The 18,407-nt window shown below is 37.0% G+C and overlaps 4 protein-coding genes across 4 annotated transcripts; 2 read left to right on the top strand and 2 right to left on the bottom strand.

The window, feature by feature from the left end:
* Window positions 1-53: 53 nt before the first annotated feature.
* LOC111483082 (ferric reduction oxidase 4-like) lies at window positions 54-4,592 on the bottom strand. The gene is made up of 8 exons (XM_023129206.1): window positions 4,232-4,592; window positions 4,040-4,154; window positions 3,795-3,971; window positions 3,199-3,433; window positions 1,726-2,053; window positions 1,396-1,633; window positions 611-1,320; window positions 54-346 (listed from the first exon to the last, which is right to left on the bottom strand). Exons 1-8 carry the CDS (start codon window positions 4,392-4,394, stop codon window positions 207-209), a joined length of 2,106 nt encoding a protein of 701 aa, XP_022984974.1. The 5' UTR covers window positions 4,395-4,592; the 3' UTR covers window positions 54-206.
* A 1,444-nt stretch (window positions 4,593-6,036) lies between these two features.
* LOC111483083 (uncharacterized membrane protein YjcL-like) lies at window positions 6,037-9,283 on the bottom strand. The gene is made up of 6 exons (XM_023129207.1): window positions 8,898-9,283; window positions 8,008-8,234; window positions 7,345-7,455; window positions 7,033-7,194; window positions 6,550-6,791; window positions 6,037-6,436 (listed from the first exon to the last, which is right to left on the bottom strand). The coding sequence occupies exons 1-6, from the start codon at window positions 9,221-9,223 to the stop codon at window positions 6,113-6,115; spliced, it is 1,392 nt and encodes a 463-aa protein (XP_022984975.1). The 5' UTR covers window positions 9,224-9,283; the 3' UTR covers window positions 6,037-6,112.
* Window positions 9,284-10,603: 1,320 nt separating this feature from the next.
* Window positions 10,604-13,683, top strand: LOC111483132 (probable receptor-like protein kinase At5g24010). Its single transcript, XM_023129272.1, has 2 exons — window positions 10,604-13,065; window positions 13,297-13,683. The coding sequence occupies exons 1-2, from the start codon at window positions 10,659-10,661 to the stop codon at window positions 13,299-13,301; spliced, it is 2,412 nt and encodes an 803-aa protein (XP_022985040.1). The 5' UTR covers window positions 10,604-10,658; the 3' UTR covers window positions 13,302-13,683.
* Window positions 13,684-14,618: 935 nt separating this feature from the next.
* LOC111482630 (deSI-like protein At4g17486) lies at window positions 14,619-18,307 on the top strand. Its single transcript, XM_023128510.1, has 4 exons — window positions 14,619-15,155; window positions 15,926-16,187; window positions 17,221-17,288; window positions 17,814-18,307. The coding sequence occupies exons 1-4, from the start codon at window positions 15,021-15,023 to the stop codon at window positions 18,093-18,095; spliced, it is 747 nt and encodes a 248-aa protein (XP_022984278.1). The 5' UTR covers window positions 14,619-15,020; the 3' UTR covers window positions 18,096-18,307.
* The last annotated feature ends 100 nt before the right edge of the window (window positions 18,308-18,407 follow it).

Genomic DNA, 18,407 nt, shown 5'->3' with positions numbered 1-18,407 from the left:
GTTAGCTGCCAAAAGATATTCATGTTCATCGTTTTTGCATAGACAAAGATGAATTGAGAGTTCAAGAAGAAATGTATTTAGTATACGTTGGCGTACTTGAATGAGAATACAAGAACATAAGCTTTTTTTACTTCACAATCCAACACGTTCATATACGGTATTGACACAGGTTTGAATTTTAAATTCAGCAATGTTCTTCCAAGTTTTTACCAGGTGAAACTCATAGCATGAAAATTTAGATTATCTCCATAAGCAGTTGAACAGATTTTCGCTACGTCATGGCGCATCCCCATCGGGCCGCTGACCAAAACTCCGATATCCGATCCTTTACAGTCCAGAAGAATTCCTGCATTACAAAACATGTTACCATATTGATGTTGGTTGCTGTTTATGTCGAGGATTGTTGAGCCTTGATTAATGTAAGGAATAATCACGAGTTTATAAGTAAAGAATAAATCTCCATTGGTACGAATCTTTGGGAAGCTCAAAGTAAAGCCATGAGAGCTTATGCTCAAAGTGGACAATATCATGTCACTGTGGAGAGTCGTGGTTCTTAACCGTTTATGTATGTGTGCGTGCTTTTGGTTAATACAAAGGTAGGAAAGCTTACTCTTGAGATCAGGCCTGCCCCCATAATGGATGTTGGTTGCTTGAACAAGGGGTTGGTAGGGAAGGCTCTCAAGCTCTCTTTCACCTCCAAAGATCCATGACCCGGGTGATGCTTTTGGGGATTGAACATTAAGAACTTGGACTTGTTTGTTTGAAACATATGTTTTCCTTTGCCACATAAGGACCAAGCTAGAACATATGCAAATACAAGCAAGTGAAAGGAACATGTCCCAAAGAACCTTGTAGGTGTAATTGTAAACAGCGTCACCATTTCGTTCGATCGGGTAAATGTAGTAACGAGTAATGATACCTAAAAGAATCAAGAACATCACAAATGAAGACGAGATGACTGTGCCGAGTAGCAGCCAATTGTTTGGTCCAAGAGCCTCTGACACTGGTGAGTCCATTGGATTTGGCTTAAACCATATTGTGTTTATAAGATTTTCCTCATTTGTTTGTGGCTGTTCTTCCTCTCTGGTGATATAAGCATCAATCTGTAATGGTACATTAGAAATCTCTGTTTGTGTGCTAGATACTGGAAGCAAGAGATCCAACATGGTGAGATCAATGGAGTTCTTGAAGGCGCATACGAGGCGCACTTGTGGAACATGGCAGTTCGGTTTCGTGCTTCGAACGATCATAATCTCTCGGATTATCGAAATGAACGGAGTAATCCCGCTTCCTCCGCTTATCAGGAGCAAAGATTCATGCCTGATAAAACATCAATCAAATTCAAGTAAACTCCACTAATTCAAGGATTTTTTGGCTTTTAGGGAAGGGAATCACCTTAAAAAGCGAGTAGAAGCTGGCCCATATGGACCTTCAACAGAAACTTGAAGATGATCCAGAGAAGAAGAAAGTTGCTGGTGAAGTTTTGAAGTCCAGCTCCCCCCTACTTTTATAGCAACACTGATTATATCAGGCTCCAATTTGCTGTTGGAAGTGATTGTAAAAGGATGCCATTGCAGTTTGGAAATGGTTGGCACATTTAAGAACATCACACTTGTTGGGCTGTAGCTTAGTTCTGATCAGAAAAGGGTTAAAATCCAATCAAATATTCAGCTGAAGAGAAAGAACAAGAAGAGTTTCAATGATCAGTTCATATAGAAACTGAACCTGAACTTTTCAAAAGGTTTAGTTCGACGGCACCACAAGGAAGATGGCGAGCGGAAACCAGGCTTACGCGTCGTTGCGATTGTAAGAATCGTAAGAATCGATCAATTGCGAAGAGAAACATTCCAGGAAGAATCAAGCATACATATGCTGCTCCGACATGGATTAGATAGAAGACGGTGTAGAGCGTGTAAAAATGGTGACTGTAAAAGAAAACTTCAAACATTTTTCGACGAATCGAACGGAAACTTGTCACCCAGATAACTGTGGCGAATGCCATGGCTATCAGTCCAGCTATATTTGATACATAGTCTTCACTCCATTCTATCAACTGATCATAATGATGCATATTCAGTTAGTATTGATTTTGAACAATACATTGAAGCAATGTACCAATAGAAATTTACTTGGTTCTTGCTTTGGAGTTGAGTTTTTTTGTTGTAGCTAAGAACAAGCTTAACAAATCATATGTTTAGATGGAAACAATCAAATACGTGGCTACGAACAACCTTATAAAACGATCAACCTAGTAAAGGCCAATAAAGTTTATACCTACTCTGGAGATGGAAATACCCACATTAATAGCAGGTCTGATTCCAGCATTGAATAGATCCGCAGATAAGAATATTTGTCTATCGGTAATGGAAATTACATTAGTAGGAATATAAACTGAAACATCTAATTAAAGCATAGTTCAGTGGATAATACGAACATTGATGATTCAATCTCTTGTTAGTAAAACTAGGCGAAAGACTCCCGTTAGAAAGAATCATATAACAACCCAAGTGCATCGCTAGCAGATATCGTCCCCAAGCTCTTTCCTTTTGGGTTTCCCTCAAGGTTTTTAAAACGCGTCTAATGGGAGAGGTTTTCACATCCTTACAAGGAATCGGGATCTCACAATCCACCCCCTTGGGGGTCAACGAGATGTATGGCTGATTTTTAAAATGTATCTACTAGAGAGAGGTTTCCACACTCTTATAACTAATGCTTAGTTCCCCTCTCCAACCAATGTGGGATCTCACAATCCACCCCCTTGGTGACCCAATGTCCTCGCTGGCACGCAACCTGTTTTCCTCTCCAACCAATATGAGATCTTGAAATCCACTCTTCTTGTGGGGCCAGCATCCTCACTGGCACACCGCCTTGTGTCTGACGCGTCTATTAGAGAGATGTTTCTATACACATTTTATAAGAAATGTTTTGTTCCCCTCGTATGATGGAAAAGTGAAAAGACTATAACGACAGATGGTACTAGAATTGGCAGCCGCCATCACTGTTAACCTTATCTTTAGAATCGGAAAATCATCACTTCAAAGGACCAATCACTTTGAAATGCATATAGAGGACAAGGAAAAGATAAGAAATCAAAGTGAAAGTATAATTCTAAGGGATACAGACAATCGGAAGCAGACAAGAGATGAACACCATTCATTTTGTTTCCCCACAAAAGAGTAGAAGAAAAAAAGGATTTACCAAAGCCATTTGATCTGTGATGCCCCAGTAGATGATGAATCCAACGGTGTGTAATGCAAAGAGAAGATTAGAAATGTGGCCAAGCCAGATGTGATACTTGATGGTTGATTCTGAGGTGAGTCCAATTATTGGCAATAATGAAGACCCTCTTGTGACTGGGAAGAACAGAAACGCCCAGCATATATGTCCAATGTACCCAAGTCTCAGCGATACACTTCTAAACTTAGCTTCCCACCTGAACCAAATTGGTTGGGTTCGAACCATCAACTTTTTCATACTTATAACTTCGAAAACTATTCACATTTCAAAATTCATTAAATATTATCTACTTTGGACTTTTCTTTAGGGGAGATTTCTACACCGTAATAAAGAATGCGGAATCTCACAATCTATCCCTTTTGGGGCCAGCTTCCTCACTGGCACACTGTCCTGGTGTCTACTCCCTGCTGGCATACCGTCTGATGTCTACCCCTTCGAGGCTTAGCATCCTAGTTGGTGCACCACACAATTTCTAAAAGTTCTTATTCTAATTTTAGTTCATTTGGATGCGACTAAACCGAGAGTGGTTAAATTTTGAGGGAAAAGAGAAAACATACACTTTCTCGCCAGCTACATGCATGTGAAGATTGCCAAAACTGACATACAAGTAATTTCCAAGAGACCAAATCAAAAGTATAACAAATGCAGCTGCGAACCCAATCTCCAATGTATTAAGAATCCCCAGAGGATTCATTGCCAGAACTGGTCGTTTCAGAAATGAATCTCCTCGGCTCCTACACCAAACCAAAACCCATTTCAAAAACCATTAAAAAACATAAGAATTAATTAAATGGTGAACAACCTTTGGGTAGAAAAGGGTTTAGGATCTTCTGAAGAACTCTTCTGCAATTGGAGATAAAAACAACCCAAAACTGCCATCAACATGACGGGAAATGAGAAAAGCAGAAGATTTGTGCCTGCAAATTCATTGAATCCAAGTTAATTTCAAGCCAAAACAGACCCAAAATCACCAAATATTTGGAAATTTGTGTACCTTGCTCTCTAAAATAAGTGGAGTTGAGGTCCATATTGAGCTTTGGGGTCCAGGTGTTCTTGTAAAGCTTTGTGGGCAACATAATCCAAAGCCACAGCCATAGCACAAAAGTTAACAAGAACACCATCTTCACACCTCTAGCCATTGCCATTTCCTTCGCCATTTGGTACCACTTGTGGGATTTATCCAACTTTGATGCTATATTTATATGCACAAACTAGAACAATTTTGAAGGTTGATGCATATGCTTAATGTCGTCACGGACGGCGTCAGAACAAAATTCTACGTTCTAACTTTTTTATTTTGAGAGACAGTCATAGATTGAATTAACGAACAATTTATGAAAAATTAAAAGAAATAGAAATTGGTTTTAGAAGTAAAACCTGTCCAACAATGTGAAGAAAGAAATGACATGAAACATGCTTATCTACTCTCAAATGAGTAAGGCTTTGAAATGGTGATGATGTTTATAATAAAATGGAGTAATTGGAAAGTCAAAACATTATTGATATGTATTGAACCCACCCTTCCATTTATCATTTCATTTCTTTGATTCATAAGTCAAAACATTTTTTGTTTTTTTCTTCATTTCATTTTAGACCATATGTTATTATTATTATTATTATTATTATTATTAAATGTTTGTTGTGTTTTTGCATCTTATTACGGTTAAAACGTAAATTATTCGTTCCCGAGTAAAAAAAAGAAATTTCAAATACAAATTATTATCCGATTCTGAGTTTCAAAAGTACTCTAGACAAATTTCTAAGCATTACGATTATTAGGGTTCTATGGAATATGTCGTTCAGTATCAAAGTCTTAGTTACAAACAAAGTTAAATAAACTCAAATTAGCGTTGAAATCAACTAAATTTGTTCGTGGCTTACCTTCGAGGTCAAAAATAAACTTATTCGATTAATATAATATATTCCATTGGTTAGATGTATTAGAAACAGATTATATAACAAAAAATCTGGTTGACTATTATATATTTATTAGCTAAGCTGTGGTGGTAGTACATCTGATGAAGCTTTGAGTTGGCTGTCAGTACAATAACAAAGTACAATTCTTCACTTCAAAACATTTTTATCCATAAATTAAACACAATTCTTTTTATAGCTTGGATACAAGCAGTTTAGAATGCTTTGTATAATCTATAATTAGTTTTTTAATTTTAAAAAAATTTACATATAATTTTACCATTTTAACTTACAAATGAATTTTCTATTTCTCAATCTGTTTAATTGATTGAATTGATTGAAGTATACCTCACACTTAATTACTATCTCAAAAATAGTGGTTCAATTTCTGGAATTATTGAACTAAAAATTAAGTTTGCTAATTTTTATTAAAATTAAATCAATTATAATTACAAGTGTTGGACGTACTCTTAGAATCTAATAAATTAGTGCACATGGGATGCTTGCCCTGTAAGTTGCTGACATGAACATTAATAATAAAGAAAATTATCTCCAAATTAATAATTAAAAAAAGTCCATTTAAAAACATGTTGAGATTTAATAGTCAACTTATTGTATGAAGTAGGTTTCATTATTGGAATATCATTAGAGATTAAACTTTTTTTTTCAACTTCTAAAAAAAATCAAATAATTATTGGGCTAAAAATGAAAGACCATCCGAGAAATCCTATATTAACTAAGGAGAAGATTTTTAGTATATAAGTGAGAAACACTATTTTTATGGTCTCACCATGAAGAACTGAGCTCAGCTCGAATTGACATATAACATGCCATTAGATACTCAAGTTGAGCTTTGCCAGCGACCTCCAATGTCCTTTGAGCAAAAATAAGTTGTTCCATTAAATAAGTTACAGGAATTTGGAGAAAAGCAGAGGACTTTATGATCTAAATTTGAATGGTATTACATGTATTTCAAGACCATCATTCCAAATCCAATCCCTAGGAAAGTTGCAATAGCGATTCCAAAAATTCCAGCAAGAATTCCAGGAATAACCATTGAACTCCAACCCTTAGCCGTGGCCATCCCGCAGGCTGTAGTGGGACCTCCGACGTTGGCATTCGATGCTATCAGCAGCAACTTTTGGTCGAAGCGAAGCAGCTTTCCAAGACCAAGGATTATGGCAAGATGGACTGCAATCTGGACAAGAGAAAACAAGAAGATACTTGGCGCAGTGCTGATGACACTCCATACATTTCCACTTGCTCCCACTACAGCAAAGAAAATCTGTTTCCAGACAATGATGAAGGGGTAAAGATCATTACAAATTCAAAAATTTGTGCATAGGCAAAATATAAAGAGTGGAGGAATTGACGTAGCAAGTAATGCAAAAAAGTAACCTGCATTAGAATCATAGCCATAGCCCCACCAGAAGGAGCAAGGTAAGCAAACGGCTTGGGAAAAATGGTTGCTAAGACAACAATGATGGCGGTAATTGCTGGCATGCTACCACCTTGAATTCCAAAATATTTGGTCAGGTAGGAACCAGCTTTACAAATGGCAAACGATACAGCAAGGGCTGTGGCAGATTGTAACACCGGAAGCTTGCTGCTATCCTCAATTTCTGCATCCTTTCCAGCATCTACCCAACACAACTTCCATTAGAGGCCTAATTTGGAAGTATTTCATTATGTAGTTACGAAATCCCTAGTTTATCCTATGAAACTGACCACACACATTACACGTGATAATTCCGACAATTATGGAAAGCTGCAGCAACATATACGGCATTTGCTTTGTTTAATCATTCGCCAAAAATCATGCCTCAGAAAAATATTGAACAACTAGAGATTATACAGGCCAAAACAAGTGGAATTTCATACCCGTCGCATCATTAAATGTCGTTGGTTCAGGAGGTACTTTAGATGCTAAAGCAAACAATGTTGCAAAATACGCTGCACAAATTACATTATCCGCAGCAAGTCCAGCTGCTAATACTGATGAAGAGACACCAAGGGCATCAGATATAGCGACATAATTGACAGCTGCACCCATACAAACAAAGAACAAAACATCTATGAGATGATAGTGAACTGAAGAATAATAGTTCAATGGATCAATGTGTCACTACTTGCAATTGAGACTGCCAAGGTATTCGTATATAACTAGAAGATGAGATGAAGAGAGCATATTACCTCCACCAATATGTCTTCCCATTAGTGCGGCGGCAATTTTCCAACTGTCCTGACCAAGTGATTGCATTGGTACAAGAAAATAGGCCACAACAGTTCCAATTGTTGTTGCAACTATCAAAAGAAAGAGAACAACGGCAAAACTTGTCAAGATGACTCTACGTGGTGTGAGTGAGTGACCAAAAAGAATCTAATGTTTGAAGATAACTTAACAGATTATTAACCAATGTAATTTATTGAATGTCAACCTAATCCAAACATACAAAATATTATCATGAGCATCTGAAGTGCATTAGCAACTTAAAGGTCAGATTATCAAAGAGACGATTTGAGTTTCAGGAATCAAATAATAAACACACGTCTACCCTGTGAACATGCATTCATGAACTGTTCTAATAATCTAATTTGTTAAATTTTTCCCTCAACTTATTTGAATATCTTGGTTAAGAACAGGGCCCAAAGAATATGACATTTCCTGAAGATTCAAGGGAAAAAAAAGGCAAGGTTATAAATTATAAGTAGTTCGAACGATATTTTAGAATTGATCATATTATTCATACTAAGCCATAATGGCTCATACAGAACTAATCAACATGGCATGTAAAACAAGATTTGAGAATCAGAAACTCACAAAGCAATCGTGGAGGTCCTCATGGGGGCCATTACCTGAACCTAACAAAAATGCCAAGAGAAGTGTCCCAGTTGACTTTATTACATTGCGCAAATCTGCCCTAAATAACAGCATAGGAACTGCTAACGGTAGCAAAAACTCCAAAACAAAAGGAAAAGCTGGAGCATCAGATGCAATGATCCCAAAATTACTGGCTGCAAGTCCCACCAATGCGCTCACTAGGGCACCACTTAATGCACTACCAACCTTCGTTTTCTCAGACCTTCAATTTCAAGAAAGCAATAATAAGAAAGAAAATCAACGTGAAAGGAAAAAGACCAGAACTTCAGTTCAGAGTATCGCATATACTCTTAAGAATCAAAACTAAATCCCAACACTGCCAAGTTCTTCTTATGGGTGTACATAGTAACTTGCATCTCCACTAATCTCACACAGAGTCCATGAAATTCTTAAATAGTTTCTTATTTTCCATTTTTCTTTCGTTAAGCTTCAATCTCCCGACATCCTATAGCTCAGTTTGGCTACCAACTCGTTAGAAGGCCATTCTGGCGAAAATTGTGCAAAATTACTCAACTGAGCATTGACTGCACATTGACTGCACATTAATAACATCAAAGACCTTTTCTCAATACAAAACAAAGATTCCATTCAAGAAACGAAATTACAAGTTTGGATCAGAAATCAAACCATAAAACATTGCCTATACGAAATAAACAAGAACCAAAAGCACAAAACAAAGCTGTGAACTGGCTGTTTTCCGGACTTGGAAAGCAATATTAACAATAAAAATTGGGAACCACAAACCTTAATACTCCTACAATGAATTTTAACAAATCATATTAAAATTTACTCTCTCGCGAATTGTATATCTAATTCAATCAGGAATATAATCAATAAAAGTTCAAGAAGCAATGTAAAAGTTCACCAGATACCGAAGGCTCCAACGGAGAATAAAACAGTCCAGTTGCCCCACTGGTCATGCGGAGAAATGAGGGGGAGATTCAATTTCAGATGAGATCTAACAGCAACATTTCGTCTCAGTTGAACATTTCCAGTACTGGTGCCGCAAAAGTTCCAGAATCTTCGGCGTGCACTTTCAGCTGCTGCTGATGACGACGACGACAACGGTTGCACTGGTGGCCGAAGAGCGATCGCGATGCTCCTGGAGATTCTAGCTGAGATTTTGCAGGAAGACAAACATAGAAGCTGTACTTCGGGCGACTTCGAGGCGAGCTGCGACTGTAAGGCCATCTCCGGCGAGGTGGATTGGACGGAGAGAGAACACCAACGATGGACTTCATCACTCAGTAAAATTCAGTGATATAAAATAAAGTTTTTTTTTCTTTTTTTAAACCCTGCGTGTACCGCAATTCAAAAAATACATGCTTTCAATTTTATTTATTTATATAATATATTATTAATTAAAATATTTATTTATTTTACTACATTTTGTGTGATACTTCAAAAATATATATATATCTATATATAAACCTTTTCCTCTAAAATCATTTAGAAAATTACGCCAGACGCACTAATAATTATTTTAAAAGTATTTTAATTTTGATAATGCAACCAAAATAATGGAAAATCAGCTAATTAATACTTATTTTAAAAATGATATAGTTTTAATAATGCAGCCAAACACAAGAAGAAATGTATAAATTATAAGCATATTAATGCCAACATTTTCCACTCTTACTTTTTACTTACTAATATTTTAAGAAATTCAGTCCAGTTTTTTAAATTAAATAAAAAAAAAGTTTTTATTTTTAGAAACGGATTAAAAAAATAAAAAAATCATAATTGAAAAATATATGTAGAAAATAAAAGAATCGAAATAAAAAAAATAAATCATTGTTTTTTAGAAATAATTAAATTATTGTTAAAAGCATATCTTGAAATCTATATGTTTTGTGCCAATCCCACTTGCAAAGTGTAATTTTCCAAAAATGAGTGGAAGTAATGAATGCTGATGTGAAATTTCTATTAAAAATTGTGGAAAAAATAATTATAATTACTCGGTTGAATCAATTTTAACAGCCGTAATTTTTGTTGTTGAAATTAATAAACAAATGAATGGACTTTGAACAATTGCAATATTTATCTAAAATCGGTCAAATTTTATAAATTTGAAAGTTCTTTTTTAAAATGGAGATTAATACATTTTATCTCTATAAATAATAATATAACATGTTTTTTTTTTTTTTTAAGGAATGATTTAATATATTTTTATATAAATATTTATTATTTTTAACACGTTTGACAAATAATTAAGATAAAAGAGACGAATGAATGCTTACACGTATCAAATTAAAACCTTTCCTAACTTTATCTTATTTTATTTTATTTTTTTTTGTTCAATAATTTATTATCATAATTGATGCTTTATCATTTAATTTATTTTTATTTTTAACTAACATACCCGTCACATGAAATTACACTTAAAAATCCTTTGATTGAGTTCTTAAAGAATTTAGGAATTTAATAAATTAATAATTGAATTGCCACGTCACGACATTGTCATACTCGTTCGAGCTTTCAAAAAAATGTCTCATGTTATACTATCCTTTTTGACATATGGTCAAAGTCGACTTACTATTTGGCCCTTCAACTTTCCCATATTTTCATTTTTCACTCCTTACTGTCACTTTGCAAAACATTTCTCTGCAACTCTTGGGCGCCTCCCATGGCGATCTCCAAACTCCTCTTTCTCCTTCTTCTTTTCCTTCCTTTTCTTTCTGCTGATGTTGTTCCCTCTGACATTTACCTTCTCAGCTGCGGATCATCCTCCAATTCCTCCTTCTTTAATCGCGTTTTCGTTGGCGATTCATTAAAACCCGCCCCCGGCTTTCTCGTCGCCGGCCGATCGGTGGCGGTTTCCAACCGGAATCCACCTCCGGATTCTACCTCTTTGTATCACACTGCCAGAGTTTTCACCAGGGCCTCAAGCTACAAATTCAACCTCAAGAAGAACGGTACTCACTTGCTACGGTTCCATCTTTCGCCATTTTCGGCGCTGGAATTCGATTTACATTCTGCAAATTTCACTATCTCGGCCAACGGATTGTTGCTTTCTAATATTTCTCACGTTAACGATTCTGTAATTAAAGAGTTCATCGTGAGAATTGACGCCAACGTGCTTGAAATCGAGTTCGAACCGGTTTCGGGTTTGGGTTTTGGATTCGTGAATGCAATCGAGGTATTTTCAGCCCCTAAAGAACTCATCACCGATAATGGAGCTAAGCTTGTGGATTCTAATGGAGTTCGAGAATATTACAAACTCACATCGCAAGTCTTGGAAACCAAATACAGAATTAACGTTGGGGGTTCCAAATTGACCCCGCTTAACGACAGTCTTTGGAGAACTTGGGTGCCCGATGAGCCTTATCTGGTTATAAAGTCGGCGGCAAAGCTTGCCTCAACTTTTCAGGCTCCGTACTATCAGGCCAGCGGCGCCACTCGGGAGGATGCGCCGGACATTGTTTACATGACGGCGCAACAGATGAACAAGGATATCACAGTTTTGGGTGCGAAATTTAACCTCACCTGGAAGTTTCCATTGGATTCTAATGGCATGAAGTACTTGGTTCGCTTGCATTTCTGTGATATTGTTAGCTTTGCTCTTAATCAGTTGTATTTCAATGTGTATATCAATGGCTATCCTGCATATAGGGACCTGGATTTGTCATCTCTTTCCTCTCGGCTATTAACTCCTTTTTATTTTGATTTCATTGTGGATTCTGATGGTTCTGGAAATATTCAAATAAGTGTTGGACCGTCTGATCTGAGCAGTTCTTTGGGATATAATGCGATCTTAAATGGAGCAGAGATCATGGAGATGGTGAGACCTAGGGGTATGTTTTCAGAAACTGAGAAGAAAAAGAGAAATTCATGGGTCATTGTAGGTCCTATTGTTGGTGGATTCGTTGGTTTATGTCTGGTTTTTGCTGCAATTCTTGCTTTGGTATGCAAGAGGAGAAAGAAACCGACGCCGAGGCGGGCGGAGAGTGCAGGCTGGACTTCGGTTCAGGCATATGCAGGTGGCAGTTCTGATAGTAAATTATCAAGGGGATCAACTCTTGCATCTTTTGGGCCAAATGGATACCACAACTTGAAGATCCCCTTCACTGAAATTCAGTCAGCAACAAACGATTTCGACGAGAGTTTGATCATTGGTTCGGGCGGATTTGGTATGGTTTACAAAGGGGTTCTTAGGGACAATATAAATGTTGCTGTGAAGAGAGGTGTGCCAGGATCACGGCAGGGCCTTCCTGAATTCCACACTGAGATAGCTATCTTGTCCAAGATTCGACATCACCATCTTGTTTCACTTGTTGGATACTGCGAAGAACAGTCAGAAATGATACTGGTTTATGAATATATAGAGAAAGGTCCATTGAAAAAGCAATTGTATGGCTCGGTCGTGTCTCCTTTGTCGTGGAAGCAACGACTCGAAATCTGCATTGGTGCAGCCAGAGGTCTTCACTACCTCCACACTGGTTTTGCACAGGGCATCATCCACCGCGATATCAAGTCGACCAACATTTTACTGGATGAGAGCTTTGTTGCTAAAGTTGCCGATTTTGGTCTTTCAAGATCGGGGCCTCGTCTCGACGAGACACACGTTAGTACGGGAGTAAAAGGTAGCTTTGGCTATCTTGATCCAGAGTATTTTCGAAGACAACAACTCACTGATAAGTCGGATGTGTATTCATTTGGAGTAGTGCTCTATGAAGTTCTTTGTGCTAGGCCTGCTGTTGATCCATTGCTTGATAGGGAACAAGTAAATCTCGCCGAATGGGCATTGCATTGGCAACGGAAAGGAATGCTCGAAAAGATCATCGATCCACATTTGGTCGGGAAAATCAATCCGAGTTCGTTAAAGAAATATGGAGAAACAGCAGAAAAATGTTTGGCTGACTATGGAATTGACAGACCAACAATGGGAGATGTCTTATGGAACTTGGAATATGTTCTTCAACTACAAATCGAGCTACCGATCGAGCCATCAGAACCCGTAGATGTCAATGAATCCAACTTTCCGACGTCCACTGCAACTCATCCAAGCGACTTGAGGAGACATTCAGATGAAGGTACTGGTAACTATTCAGACGCAAGTACAACCAAAGTTTTCTCCCAGTTGCTTACTAATGATGGAAGATAGCTAGCTTTATGATGGATTCTTAAACAGAAGAATCCATATATTATACTCTAACAAAATTACAGCCAAGCCTTCTAAGATAACTCTGCTGGCTTATAATGTTGTAAAAGGTCATTTGTTAGTGTGATATCTGAGGAAAAATTAGCTAGTTAGTTATGTGCAGGTTAGTTTGACAAGATTTGAATCAGGTCAGGAGCGACCTTGACGTTACCTTCCCCCCACCTCGACGTTTTCTGGTTCAAGTCTAAATGTGCATCTCACGATGGTTGGGGCTGCTTGGTAAGCCGTGGCTGGACCCATATCAAACACTATGGGTCACCTTCTTCTCATATGACTTCATTGAGCCTTAGTACTATGTTGTTTGGTGTTATGGTGATTTTGAGCCACCTTACGTGGTCTTACTTGGGCTAAGACTTTGGACGTTCTATCCTGGTTCTTGACTTGGGTTATGAATTACACCTTATAAGTTCTTTTTGTCTTACATACAATGGTGAGCAGTCCAAACTTCTCTTCGGATTATAGATGGAGTGATTTAGGCGTTAGAAACTTCTCCTCGGGATGATAGATAGAGTTATGAATTACACCTTATAGTTCTTTTTGTCTTACCTACAATGGTGGATAGTCCAAACTTCTCCTCGGGATGATAGATGGAGTGATTTAGGTGTTAGAAATTACGACTCTCTATAATGGTATGATATTATCTGCTTTGAGCAGAAGCTTTCATGACTTTGATTTTGGTTTCCTCAGGAAGACTCCTACCAATGAAGATAGTATTCCTTACTTATAAATTCATGATTAATCCCTTAATTAGCCGGCATGGAACTCATCTCCCAACAAGCCTCAACAATAGGTGATATCCAATGTAGAACCAACATTCATTTACTCGTGGCATTTAGGTGGCCTGGCGAACGACCTTGACTCCACCCTTCTCAACAAGCTTTACATCTCTTATTAGTATATGGTCAGCTATCTCTCGAGCATAGATTTAAGTTCGACTTAAATGAAAATTTAAAACGAATCATCCAACAATATATCTTTATGGACCAAAGACTACGAGTTGTACTATTTCAGGGTGACAAAGGGTTGTACTATTTTAGCCTTCTCCCTTGTCATTGAGTCTCTTCTTTATTTTAATTAATAGTAATAATTTTAAATTTAAAAGGGAAAAAATGGAACTCATAAAGATTGGTATTTAATATTCCTAACTAAATATTTTTAAATCTCAAAAACTAAAAGAAAAAAGAAAAGAAAAGAAAAGAAAAGAAAAGAAAAAAGAGTTTGAAGACGACGAGATGGGGCCCACTTGTCCAACTCATTTCAGACAATGAGCTTACTCCGTCATCCATCCTGCAACCTGGCACCGACTGCCACGCCAGCTGTGCTCCAGTCCAATTTCTGAATATTCTCACATTCCCAAGGGCAAATTGGTAATCACACATGACTCTTCAATCATTTCGGAAAAGGGGAAATTATCAGAAAATCCTTTATTTTGAAAATTTTTAAATGCAACTTCCAGCTTTCATGCGAATCGGAGATCCAATAGCGTGTGTTCCAAAACTCAATCTGAATTCCCTGTTTCGAGTTCAAGAAAAAGTAAAGGAGTAACCAAAGACAGAGATTTCGATTTTCGAGGCGGAAGATTTTGAAATCAGAGACAACGAGGAGCAAATCATAGTGAAGTAGAAAGATAACGGTGGCTGAAAGGTTGTTTTGATTTCATTTGAATCCAATTGGTACTACTCATTTTCCAACTGAGAGACATTGCGAGGCAAGTTTCACGACACACCGGTGGTAGATTTAGGGTTAGGGTCATTTTGTTTCTAATTCTGAGAGAAAAAGAGCACCAGGTTTACAGTTTAGGGTTTTGGTTTGCGTTTTTCTTGAAAAATGACCGACGTGATACTGCACATATACGACGTCACGAATAGCGGATCAGATAAGACCAACAATACAATCGTTAATATCAACAAGATTTTCAAGGATGGAATTGGTCTTGGCGGTATCTTTCATAGCGCTGTTCAGGTTTGCCGCTTTCTCTTTTGTATCTTTTCACGTATTTACAGGTTTTTGTAGGCTAAGTAGTGATGGTTTCTTTAGTTAATATTGTTACCCTTAGATTTTATTTCCCGTTAATCCGTATGTTTCTCAGTTGAAGATGAACAATTGGTATCTTCATTGGTTTGCAAGTGTGAATGTCAGTGTGGCTCTGTCTGTCTCCAGTGGTTTTATTATGTGTTGCTCTGATCCAGGTGGATATTTCTTTAGTAGAGGTAGAGACTATACCTACTGAAAATGTATTGTGTTGGTTCATTTAGGACTTTTAAGAGTTTGTTAATTCTATTTATTTCAGTCAGAAATTGTTCTTGTTCAGAAGAGGTTGGACTCTGACTGGACGCCAAAACATAATCTAGATTGTGAGATAACGTTACTTATTTCATCTTTACCTTAAGACGTGGAAATTTTTGCAATAGATTGTTTAATCATTTTTCCACTTATGTTTTCACTCCCATTCTGGCCATGAATAAATCATAAGCATGTCATATACGTGTTTTATTCGACTACGTGACCTTTTTTAGCTAATATTTTCTTCATAGAAGATATTAAACATTACTCTCAAACTTGTTTCTTATTAAAAAAAAAAAAACATTACTCTCGAACAAATTATAAGGCTTATGAAGCTCTCACTCTTGTGCTCATTGCCAGTCACATTTTCCTACCCATAATTCCCCTACATAGACTTGTGACTTTTACAGGTGAAAGGACTGTTGGATTAATTGTGCTATGCCCTACAGGTTTATGGAGATGATGAATGGTCCTTTGGGTTTTGCGAGCAGGGAACTGGAGTTTTCAGTTGCCCCTCTGGACAGAACCCAATGTACACGTATCGTGAAAGTATTAACCTTGGAAGAACAAACTGTTCAATTTTCAAGGTGAATCAGATTTTAAGAGAACTTAGTAGAGAGTGGCCTGGAAGTTCATATGACTTGCTATCAAGAAATTGTAACCACTTTTGTGATCAGTTCTGCGAAATGCTCAATGTACCAAAGCTTCCAGGTAATGTTACCTGAATGCATACCATTATGATCTATAATATAAGATCTTTGTTCTGAGACAATTTTTTCTTAGCATTTGAGACATTCACTAGATTCATTTTCTGATGCTTGTGGTGATAACCAAAGAAATACTTTTACATCTATTAGGTTTGCTAAATTGTTGTTAACATGTTAACCTCCTTCATTGGCCTCTCAGTATATATTTGCATCATCATGGTTTTAATATAATGTTTTTGTTTTGTTCTGCTTTTAAATGGCATCACTTTTGATGAAGAATGGCTTATATTGCTCTAAGAAGCTCATTAAGTATGTCAATAATAAGTGCATTACTGGTCTTCAATTGATATTTAGGCACCTAGTCTGAGGTTCAACTCTGCAGCAAGGCAAACAGAACATTTTGAAGTCCCACAGAATTGTATAACAGGCTACTTTTTTTTTTTATATGATTACATCTTGTGAGGTTCATGGCTCATTACTGAGTTTAGGGGGCATTTGAAGCATAGATCTTATCAAATACATCTTCATTTTCTTGCTATTTCATCTCTCTCTCGCTCTTTCTCTCCCTCTCTCCCTCTCCAATTTTAGTTTTCCTTCTACTAAATTATCTGTTCTCTTCTCTGTCATTCTTATTTTCTGTCTTTGCAAGTCCATGAAAGTTGTTACTTTTTCCTAGTCTTTTCATCTCCTCCTAACAATTTCCTGCTGTTGGTTTTCTTTTTCCTCGTTTCTCCATATCTTAGTCTATGATCCTTGTAACAAGCGGTGAAGGGTGCGAAAACAGTGAGAGTAACAAGAATGTAGTGGTTGTTACTTGAAGGTCTGGACTTGACAATGATGTCATAGTATGAAATAAATAGTAGAGGCAGAGTGGTAAAGACTGTTTTCTTTCTAATTGAGCTATTACTTTTGGCAAATACCTGATGGGGAAGGATTGTGGGTGTGTGTGGGGACTTCCTCTTTCCTCGATTTTAACTAGAGGATGTTAATTAATTTTTGGTAGAAAAAAAAATCTGATAATGTTTATCCTGTTGTAGGTTGGGTTAATCGGTTCGCCAATGCTGGTGATGCTGCACTGGAAGTAGCTGGAAACACAGCAGTTCGTGTAAGTTTTACTGCAACATGTAACAGCATAACATTTTTCATGTTGCAATTAGACTTTTTTGGACTGAGGGATCACACAACATGTTGCATATTCTTTGGAGAATATTACCACAACTTGCATTTGCTCAGCCCTTAGCATATTGGCACATTTCAAAATGTTTCTTTTTTAAAAATGGCAGTACAAATCTTTTTGCTATTAGGTATAAAGTGTAAGGGATGGATGATCGATCCATGCACAAGGGTTATACTGACTGGGTCTGCAGGCTATACGTTCTTAAGACTAAATGTTCATATGTTGGAATTTGGTCAAAATTTTTGCTACCATTATAATTTTCATTGTCTAGATGTGTCATTTTGCTTTTTAAGATCCTAACACTCATCAACTAAGCTAGACAATTTATTCCCTTTGTCAGAGAAGAAAATGTGATTTTTTACCTTCATAAACTTTATGCAAATGGCTCAGTAATTATAATAAAATGTGCAACGAGCTAAATGTGGTTTGTTGGTTTTTATCGTGTTATTGCAGTTTAAACAGGCAAAGACAGAGATCGTATCGGCCAGCAAAGTGGCTTACCGTTTTCTTCTTGGGGCCACGAACAACATCTTGTCTTCTCCAGACTCTACTAGTGATTCGAATAGAGTTACTTCTAGATTTCAAGCTGCATGGTTTAAGAATCTTATTACTACTGGTGCTAAACCATCGAGTAGTTCAGAAATAGGGAATGAAGTTGAAGGTGCACAGCAACAACGCAAAGCAAATGAAGAGTCGCCAATGTTGCTCAATTCCCGATTGCAGCGTGATATATGAAAGTGTTCTGGAGTGTTGTTAGGTACAAGTGAAAATCGTGTTTTGATGAACTTAGGTTTATTGTTTCATTAAGTGTAAAATTTCATTTTTATTACTGAGAAATATATTGATTTGTGTGCGTTTATGGAGCTGCTCCTTTTGCATCTGATGATATTTTGTGCAGAATCCTTCAAGTCAATACATAGCAACAACCCATTTTGTGGTTCATCTGATTTGCTTGGAAGTTTGGTCCTTTCGTTTCGGACAAATTTTGATGGAATCGTGGTATCATCCTTATCCAAATTAGCTCTTTTATTCGTTTACCTGATCTAC

Source organism: Cucurbita maxima, unplaced genomic scaffold (genome assembly GCF_002738345.1).
Source record: "Cucurbita maxima cultivar Rimu unplaced genomic scaffold, Cmax_1.0 Cma_Scf00008, whole genome shotgun sequence".
Classification (NCBI taxonomy): domain Eukaryota; kingdom Viridiplantae; phylum Streptophyta; class Magnoliopsida; order Cucurbitales; family Cucurbitaceae; genus Cucurbita; species Cucurbita maxima.
The sequence above is the reverse complement of the archived record's forward strand: the minus strand, read 5'-3'. Positions and strand labels throughout refer to the sequence as shown.